At 43.8% G+C, this 10,275-nt stretch overlaps 1 protein-coding gene across 1 annotated transcript; it reads left to right on the top strand.

The window, feature by feature from the left end:
* Positions 1-1,308: 1,308 nt before the first annotated feature.
* On the top strand, positions 1,309-7,286 carry LOC103156954 (zinc finger protein ZFPM1; the record flags this gene model as incomplete). Its single annotated transcript, XM_016664774.1, has 5 exons — positions 1,309-1,462; positions 1,537-1,785; positions 2,689-2,922; positions 3,003-3,245; positions 4,125-7,286. Coding segments are annotated over 5 exons (3,432 nt in total), but the record flags the coding sequence as incomplete, so codon positions are not given.
* Between the last annotated feature and the right edge of the window lie 2,989 nt (positions 7,287-10,275).

Here is a 10,275-nt window from a genome sequence, read left to right as displayed (position 1 = left end):
TTGAAACATACAAAGGATGGAGTTGTTTGATTATTCCCAGCGTTCATTAAGAGGCTGAGCGAGGTGCACGTTTACAGACAGAGTGATGCCTCCTGCAGCATTTCCTATCTGTGCTTAGGTGTTAACTTGGGCCAAAATGAACGAGTTGAAAGCACCAAGGAGCCACATTTTACTTTATTTATTCAGTTAAAAAATGCAAAATTATTTTATTGTGAATTATTTTCTTTTTCGCTGCTAAGATAAGAAACGAATCAATGTGTAATTTAATTTTAAAAATCTGGAAAAGGACCTCAAACTTGTACAGCCACACTTTGGACCAACAGGCTGGTTCTGAAATAATTCACAATCAATCGAATCAGATGTGATGGGATTAAATGATCAGATGAGCATAAAATACTCAAAATGTTCAGCTTTTAGCTTTTATTTTAACGTAACATTTAGTTGTTTTATTCAACTTTTTCTCAGATTATTACAAAAACTTCAACAGACTTTTTTCATTTATTTCCTTAATTGTCAGATTAATTCTGTTAATCTTGCCTTCATTTCTGCATTTATTCCTTCATTCCTCCATTTATTTTGAGTCTTGCCTTGATTTCCATATTTAGTTTTGCTTTAATTCCTGCATTTGCTGCCTTGTTATTTCCAACATTCCTCCTTTCGTTTCTTTCCTTTTCCCCATTTTTAGTTTTATTCCTTCTTTACAGCTTTTTTTCCATCTTTATTCTCATCTTAACTTTTACATTTATTCTTTATTTTACTCCTTTACCAATGTTTCTACCATTCCTTGATTCATTTTTACCTCCCTGCCTTTATTTATTCATTCATTCATTTTTTTATATATATATATTTTTTCTACTAATTGATGATTTAAGGTTTCGGATAAACTTTGGATTTAAAGGAGAAGAAAGAACCGATCTGTTGTTCAGATAATAGAAATTAAAAGATGGAAAATCAAACATAAAGTTAATCTTATGAGTTAAAAGCTGGTGGTGAATTTTCTGGAATTGTTTCTGTTTATTGCTTTATTTTGTTTCATCTCTTTTTCTTTCTTGTAATTCTCACAGATTAAGATGTGAAGTTAGTTTTTTATTTTACCAGTAGGGGGCGCCATTTCTCTTCTATGGTGTCCAGATCCAAACCTTTACTCATGTTAATTTAAAAATAAATATTGTGTTATTATTAAATTGCTTGAAAATAGTCTCAAAACAACAATATTATCATTTATTATGGGACAATTTATCGTCCAGGAACATTTGTTATCGTGTCAGACGTGGGGATGTGAATATTTCAGTTCAATCTCATTGAAAACTTTGCAGTTTTTCCGGATTTCTGAACCGTGTTCTTGTTGTTTGTGTGCAGAACTCGGCGCTAACTCTGCTCTGTGAACAGGCGGACTGCTGGATTAACCGCCTTCCTCTGACCTCTGACCCTTCGGCAGCCAACTGCAGCATCTACAGCCGAGGTGAGCGCTCTGCCGTCTGCCTCCGCAGAGATCCGTCAGGCCGTCAGTCTGAGTGTAAATCTGCTGGCTTCCAGGTGAGGAGCTGTTCTGTAAGGTCACCAGAGAGGTCAGGGCCGGTGGAAAGCTCCTAGCTTCTCTGACGCCGCCTCCGCCTTCCTCTTCTTCCTCCTCCTCCTCTTCCTCCCTGGCTGCCCAGCTGTCTCCTCCACTGCAGCCGGCGGTGAAGGAGGAGCCTCTGTACCCGGCGGCGCTGCGCTCCGACATCCAGCTGCTTCCCCAGCAGGCCGGCATGGCGGCCATCTTGGCGACCGCCGTGGTCAACAGTGAGTACTGCCTCACTACCTGCTGAGGCAGTATTTAAAGTTAGATGGAGATTAACCTGATAACAATATGAGATAGAAGTCCCTCAAAAAAGTTTCTAATCATTCAGAAACTTTAGGAATACTTTTTTAAAAAGTATTTTAAAGTAACATGAATCAATAATTTTTTCCAAACTTGCAGGAGTTTTCCTTGGTTTTGGCTTTTTTTTTTTTTTTTGGATGGATAAAAAAGATGGATGAATGAAAATGGTTGGATGAAGATGGATGTGTCCAGTTTTCAACCTAACTTTTTCTGTCGAATGTTCTTCAGTTGTTTCTAAACCTTTAAGTGTATTAAATATACAAACATGTTTGAGTTTCATGTTGGTAACTCAAAAATACAGAGAGCTTTACCTATAATAAATAATAATAATAATAATAATAATAATAAATACTACTGCAACAGACTGGAGCAAATTATCATGTCAGCAAAGCAACGCAGAACGTCTGAAAGTAAAAATATTGTTTTTGTTCTCATAACTGAAACTCCTTACTTTAACAGACTTTTCATCATTGAATAGAAAACATTTGACTCACATTTCCAGATGCTGAGTGTTTCAGTTTTTCACTTTTTGCACATCAGTCTTAAATATTTATGGAAAACGTCATCGTATGTTGTAATGCTAAATATGGCCACCAGATGGCAGTGTTACTCTGTAGGAAATAGGCTTGCAGACGAGACACTTCATGCAGTTTTACTCTGTAGGAAGTCATTATAGGTGATTGAAAATACATAATAGAACATAATTAATGTCTGTAGCAATCATGCATCATTGTCCCTTTGTTAAGGTTTGGATTTATAGAGTATCAATAAAGTTGAATCACGACTCCTTCTCTCTCTGAATGTCTGTTTTTCTTGGTCAACAGAGGATATTTTTCCGTGCAAAGACTGTGGGATCTGGTACCGCAGTGAGCGGAACCTGCAGGCCCACCTCATGTACTACTGCGCCAGCCGGCAGAAGCAGCCGGCTGCGGCCTCTTCGCCCCCGCAAGACAAGCCCAAAGAGTCGTACCCCAACGAGCGCATCTGCCCGTTCCCACAGTGCAACAAAAGCTGCCCCAGCGCCAGCTCTCTGGAGATCCACATGCGCACACACAGTGGTGAGAGACGTCTCTTGACGTGTGGGGTGGGTGGATCGGTTGGATGCGGTTAACTTTCCCTCCACCGTCTCTTTCCTCAGGTGAGCGTCCGTTCGTTTGTCTCATCTGCCTTTCAGCCTTCACCACTAAAGCGAACTGTGAGCGCCATCTTAAGGTCCACACAGACACACTAAACGGCGTCTGTCACGGCTGCGGCTTCGTCTCCACCACGAGGGACATCCTCTACAGCCACCTGGTCACCAGCCACATGGTGTGCCAGCCGGGATCTCGCAGTGAGGTCTACTCTCCAGGACCAGGCCTTCCTAAACTGCCCCTCTCCACCGGTACGTCCAAATATCAGTAGCCGTGTTTCCATTACAAATGTGTGCAAAACCTTTACAATTTCTGATAATATGGAAAAAAAATACTTTATCATAATTTCAGTTACTTTTCTTGCCTCCCCAGCAGGGTAAACACTGATTATGTTAAATAGGGTTTTTAGACACCAGTAACAGTGATAGTAAAGATATATTAAGCTAGTTTTACAATTGATTCATTGAACTGGGAGGGGGTAATCACCAATTTCCTGTCAACTTTTAACATTTTTTTAACATAAAAACGCAATGGGTCTCTGGCGGACTGCCTCAGCATCCCTACCACCTGGTTGAGCAAGTTTTGTTGGGGAAACTCTGGCGTTGCTCTCGCAATGTCATTAAAAATCATGGATGTAAACATTTACATGACATGCATTCATATTTCAGCTATGGTGCTAGCGTTCATCACCTATCAGCCATTAGAGGAGACGTTGACGTCTCATTTGGGCGTTGGAGCAATAAGTCCCCTTTACTTAGGAGTGGCTACATGTACTCAGTGTTTTGGGGAAATTGTAGTCAGCAGATTTACAGAAGAGCTATGGACTCAACACATTTAAATGACAAATGAACTTTGGATGAGCTGTGCGATGCTGTGAGAGCTCTGGTGGAGCCAGCTGCTCATCGTCCAAGGAGGCCAGTGCCTACAAATAATAGCGTTACTGTTTTATACAATCTGGCATAATGTGGAAAGTGTTTCCATTACAGTTTTGCAAAATTGTCATGTTTCCATTAATCCTATTTATTTTTGTAATGCCATTTTGCATAATTTTATGGTCAATGTAAATGCAGCCACCAAGACTTTATGTCTCTGTCATTAGGGTTTGTATTAACACTCACTATCATCGACAGGTCTAAGCCCCGGAGACTCTGGTGTGGTGCTCAAGTGTCAGGTTTGCGGCCATAACTCTGACTCGCCCGCCCAGCTGCAGCAGCATGTTCGGACCCACCTGGAGGTCAGGGTCCCGGCTGAAAGGAGCCCCACTCCTCGCCAGAGCACCCCCTCATCGGCCGAGCAGCCCCAACTGTCCCCACATGAGAGGGAACCACTAGCCTGTGTTCCCAAACCAGATTCATCAAGTCCAGGAGCAAACGGGGGATCAGCAACACCTCGAGACTTCAGTTCTCCTGACGCTCAGACTTCAGAGCTGAAGATCAAGGAGGAGCCGCAGTCAGAGTCTGAGACGGAGGAGCAGCAGATGGAGATGAAAGAGGATGGGGAGGAGGAGGGTGTCGGTGGAGAGGATCCGGATCAAGAAGTACGAAAGACGACAAAGGAAGAGCCAACTATGTCCTCTTCCTGTCAAACACCGAACTCTCCAAAGAGTCCCCCTAACCCAACCGTCAAGGCTGAACCAACCAGTCCCACACCTGGTTCCAGTCCTGCCCACGCTGGAGGAACAGGTTCAGGCGTCGCAGGAGGATCAATCTTCCTTCCCCAGTACATGTTCAACCCTGAAGCAGCCATCCTGCCACAGGCATCAGAGATCCTGGCAAAGATGTCCGAGATGGTCCACAGTCGGCTGAAACAAGGCCAGGCGGTCGTTCAGAGCAACCCAGCTGCCTTCTTCACCTCCGGACCTACCGCGACTGCAGCTGCAGCCACTGCCACTCCACCCCAGAAAGGAGCCACCTGCTTTGAGTGTGACATCACCTTCAATAACATCAACAACTACTATGCACATAAAAGGCTTTACTGCTCCAGCAGACACCAGGGAGAGGGCGCAAGCTCGGCCTCAGGGTCCGGAGTCTCTGCGCCAGCAGCTTCTGGCGGACTTCCCAGCTCGTCTCCTCAGATTGGTGCATCTAGCAGAGCCGCGTCCGTCTCTCCAACGAACTCTGAGCCTCCTGCAGGAACCAGAGTGGCAGAATCTAAGAGGCTGGTTGAGGTAAAGACAGAAACTCCTGCAGGGAAAGAAGGAGTGTCGTCTTCTTCAGAGGGTGAAGGTGGTGGAGGAGGAAGGGCAAGCGAAGGCAGTCAAAGTCCTGCCAGCGGTTCTACAGAGGACATGGAAGACGACCCTAACAAAACCTTCTGCGAGGCCTGCAACATCCGCTTCAGCCGTCATGACAACTACACCATTCATAAACGGTTCTACTGTGCGTCTCGCCATGACCCATCCAACCAGCGGGCCACCCACATGTCCAAGACCTCCAACACCGCGGCCTTCCTTCCTCAGCCCATCCGCACTCGCAAGAGGAAAAAGATGTATGAGATCCACATGGCTCGAACAGAGGCGCTAGCTAATGCCGCTGCTGCTGCCACCACCTCCGGGGCTTCTGCTCCCTCTCCCTCCGTTCTGGGTTTGGTGGTGAAGCAGGAAGTCTCTCCCGGCGGTGTGGGTGGCTCCAGCCCTGAAGGAGACGGCCCCATAGACCTGAGCAAGAGACCTCGTTTGAGGGAGACTCCTCGGCACAACAGTGGCGGCAGTATTCTCCCGGCGCTTCCTCTTACCGATTACCACAAGTGCACCGCCTGCAGCATCAGCTTCAACAGCATTGAGAACTACCTGGCCCATAAGACCTACTACTGCCCAGCCACCACTCTGCAGCCACACACCCTGGAGCAGCTTCACAGGCTCAAGAGGTCAGCCTCCACTTCCCCTAAGAGCAGACCCCAACAGGAGCGGCTGGACCTCCTCCATCCTGCTGAGGCTAAAGCTTTGCCTGCTGAGTGGGTCGCCCAGGGTCAAGGGGCGTCCCCCAGCCCTCGCCCCTCTGCCTTACCCGCTTCTGGTGCTGCATCTCCCTCGCATGCAACGCTCGCAGCCACTCCAGGAGCCGGAGCTAAAGGAGCGGCTGCCAGTTCCTCCCTAGCGGTCTGCCCGTACTGTCCAAACCGGCCCATCACCTGCGACCTGGTGGAGCACTTCAAGACCACCCATGGGCTGGTCCTAACCGTTCAGCCTCCACCGGAGACCCCGCAGCGGCCCAGCAGGGCGGTCAGCCGCAGCCCAAGCCTCAGTCCCAGGGATGGGGTCACCGGAGCCACCACCCCCACATACCAGGCCAAGATGGCCTCCCGAGTCCACAGAGACAGCGTTAACGGACAGACCTGCAGCGGCGCCGCTTCCCCTGCGTCCCCGCAGGTGAACGGCAGCCCATCAGCTGGGGGAGGATCGCCTTCTTCTGCCTCACCCCTCCCCGTGTCTCCGCCCCGTGCCCCCTCTCTGACTGTCTCACCCGTGCCTGAAGCTCCGCGGGAGAAGGTGGCGCCCGTCCACCTTCCCGAGAGCACGGCATCCAATCCCATCGCCGGACCCAAAATGGCGGTAATCTCTCCGGTCCAGAACGGTAACTCCCGCTTCTGCCGGCTGTGCAACATCAAGTTCAGCAGCCTCTCCACGTTCATAGCTCACAAGAAATACTACTGCTCCTCCCACAGCGCTGAACATGTCAAGTGAGCTCTGTAATCTCTCTTCTTCCCCTTCTCCTGTGTCTTTCTGAGTGGATTGAACGCAGTGAGGCGCCCCCTGCTGGAGGAACCAACACGGATGACTGTTACGTCCCATCCTCTGCAGGTGGTGTTACGAACTCAGTGGTTTCCTCTCCAAATGGGTCAGTTTTCACACACTAAGAGCTGAGACACGTCCTCTTCACCTTTCCGACCTGAACGGAGGGATATTTCAAACAGACTCGATCGTTGTTAATGTTTTTATTCTCTGTGCATATTGTATGATGTCTGAAAAACAGAAATCTATGATGCTTTTGTTTCAACACTGGCTCTTTTTTTGTTAGTTTTTTTCTGGGTGGGAGAAGCAGAGATCACCGTGTTACTAATTTACCGAAGGATGGACGCTTTCTTTTCATACGCGCAACATTGTTTTTATTTTTTTTTCAAAGAGCAAGGGAGAAAAGAAATGTGAAATATTTATCTTTGAGTCCTCACTGATTTCACGTCGACGGAAAACTACCTACCTGTTGTCTGAGAGTATTTGTATTTTTTATTTGTATATTTTTTCATACTGTTCGAAGGCCGTGTTTGGATCAGGTGTGCTGAAGTGACTTTTCTAAGTGTAGATATGTAATATCTTCTCACAGTAATCACTGGGATCACACTGAGCTTTGTTATTATCACGTTAGCGTTTTGTTAGCGGTGGTGAGGTTTGTGTTCATTTTTATTTTTTTCGTCTCTGCTTGTTGCTGATTAGATGTTCGATTAGATCGCAGCGGCTCGCTGATTGTTGAAGATGATGATGAAGCCCTGCGGGTTTCAGGTTAAAGTAGTTTTTACCCGGTGATGAAGGCACAACATTGTGTTTACGCCACATGTTCCCATGCAGCAGGACAGTGTTAGCTCAAACTGTGAATACTTTTTGATTTGGAAAGGACGCATCAGGACGCAGTGGGGACGATCTGTCACATCATCACTCAGTCTGATAGGCTGGCACTTAACGCTTCACGGACCCCAGGCCTGAAAAAACTAAACTCATTTTAACCTCATGTTCCCTCAGAATACTATTTATTCTTCCAACATTTTGGATTTGATCTGATCAGACACATAAACAGCCTGAAAACTGTCAAAATTAAGAAGTTAACAAAGCAAACTATTTTTTGCTGCTGATTTAAAGGTCCATTATGTGGGATTTAGTGCCACCTAGTGGCTAAGGTAGAACTTCTGCTAAATATTGTTGGTTTGGTTTGTCCCCTCTCTGTTACAGTAGGTGTTTGTTGAAATCTCACCAAGTATTTTTGGTCTAGCTTCTAGTATTTTAACACACTAGAAATAAGGCAAAACTAACTCACAAGTAACTTTTCAGCGAGATGGAGGAGCTTGTTTTAAGTAAATAAGTTATTAATGTTGATGAGACTGAAAATCTTTTGTTATAAGTTAAATATTCTGCCAGTGGAACTAGTTTCTTAATCACTTTTAAGGACTTATTTATCTAAAACCAGCTCCTATAATTGCTGAAAAGTTACTTGTAAGTTATTTTGGTCTTATTTCAAGATATTTGCACCATAACATTGACATTTTGTAGATAGAAAAAACGTGGTTCCACCAAAACATTCAGAAGTTTTCTGGAAAAGACAAGTAAATTCCTGAGCCCCAAAAAGTCAAGCATTTGTTAGAAACAACTCAGAAATTTTTAGATTAATTTCAGAAAATTTCTAGAAAAAACACAAATTTCACAAAAATCTGGAATTTTTTACTTTTGAAACTCAGAAAAATTCCAAAAATCAAAGATTTTTACTGCTAAACTTAAATATGTTCATGTTTTTTCTAACATATTTCTCAGATTAATCTTTCTAGTAATTCTTTTATTTTTCAAACTCAGAAATTGACATTGGAAAATCCCAATTTTATGCTTAGCAGCATAAAATAATATGACAATGGGAACAAGAACATTTTCATCAAGATTAAGGACTTAAAACAAGCTCCTGTGTCTTCCTGAAAAGTTACTTGTAAGTTAATTTTGTCTTATGTGACATTAAGACATTTACACTAGAAACAAGACCAAAATACTTGGTAAGATTTGGTGTTTTTGCAGTCTGGACTGTTGTGATGGCAGTCGCTCCACCCTCATCGTACCATTATGGACCTAGAACTAAATGGAGCCCAGAAATGGTTCGGGTCAGTCAAATGTCCCGCTTTTATAATTGAAATAGACTAAATATCATACCAAATCGCACTGACCCGTACCGTACAATACCGAGGCATTGGTCAAACACAACGGTTAATAATTGGTTTTCTGCAGGTTGATCATGTGAGACCAAGTCTGTGACCCAGTCAGGGTTTCTGACTGGGAGGTTTAGGCAATAAAACTACCAGTTTGACCAGATTTAACCTTGATGCCACCAATTCTCACCTAGAAAATTCTGTTAAATGAGACATAATGAAGGATTCTTTAATAACTTTCACACTGGATGAAGACCTTGCTACTCTGTTTTGGACCTAAACAATCTTCTGGACGTGGTTGGAAACTTGACCTGCTGCGCTCTTAGCATGCCACAACTCGGTGTCATCACCATTCTTCATGTCAGAGAGACATTTCATCACTCTATAGATCTGTGGCATGATCTTACCATGACCACGACGCCGAAAAACACAAAATCCTACCAAGTTATTTGGTCTAAGTTTGAGTGTAAACTTGAAATAACTTTTCAGAAAGACATGGGAGCTTGTTTTAGGTCAATAATTCCTTAATGTTGACTGAAACAACTTATAAACCATTAAACAAGACATTTTCTGTCTGTGGAACCAGTATTTTAATTCTGCCCCATTGAAATGAATGTAAAACCTTAAAAATTCTGCCAAATTCAGAAATACTTTGTGCTTTTTGACAGTTTACTACATCAACTTAGAAAGTCCAATCAGCTTCTAAACAAGTTAAAAGATGTCAGTCTGTCTTCTTAAGATTTGGCTTTTTGATATGTCTTTCAGTTTTTATAATATCCTGATTTAAGTTTTATGCAATTTTTTGGCCATTGTTATTTTTACAGTGTAATCCAAAACGGACAGAGTGCGCCCTCTAGTGACTGCCACTTTTCCAACTGTGACTGCCTCTTCACAAAATGCTGCTNTAGGTTAGGTAGGATTAGGTAGGATTAGGTAAATTAGGTAGGTTAGGTAGGATTAGGTAAATTAGGTAGGCTAGGTAGGATTAGGTAGGCTAGGTAGGATTAGGTAAATTAGGTAGGTTAGGTAGGATTAGGTAAATTAGGTAGGCTAGGTAGGATTAGGTAAATTAGGTAGGATTAGGTAAATTAGGTAGGATTAGGTGGTTTAGATTTTACTTGATAGTTGCTACTGTCTTCCTTCTTAAATTTTCTTTCTAACTTGATTTTTTTCTCAGATCTCTGAATATATTAGTTTAATGTTTGTTTTCATTCTATGCTGTCTGTGAAGCACTTTGTGTTTTGAATGTGAAATGAGTTTATAGATAAACTTCAGGAAATCTGACTGAAGTTTCTAAAAACAGCGCCTCCTGTTGATAACACATCTTCACTGCAGGAAGAAAACAGGATCAACCCGGTTTTCTGACACGTTAAACTTCAACTGTTG

The sequence above is a fragment of the Poecilia formosa genome, unplaced genomic scaffold (genome assembly GCF_000485575.1).
Source record: "Poecilia formosa unplaced genomic scaffold, Poecilia_formosa-5.1.2 Scaffold510, whole genome shotgun sequence".
NCBI classification, from domain to species: domain Eukaryota; kingdom Metazoa; phylum Chordata; class Actinopteri; order Cyprinodontiformes; family Poeciliidae; genus Poecilia; species Poecilia formosa.
This window is presented reverse-complemented; position numbering and strand designations above follow the sequence as displayed.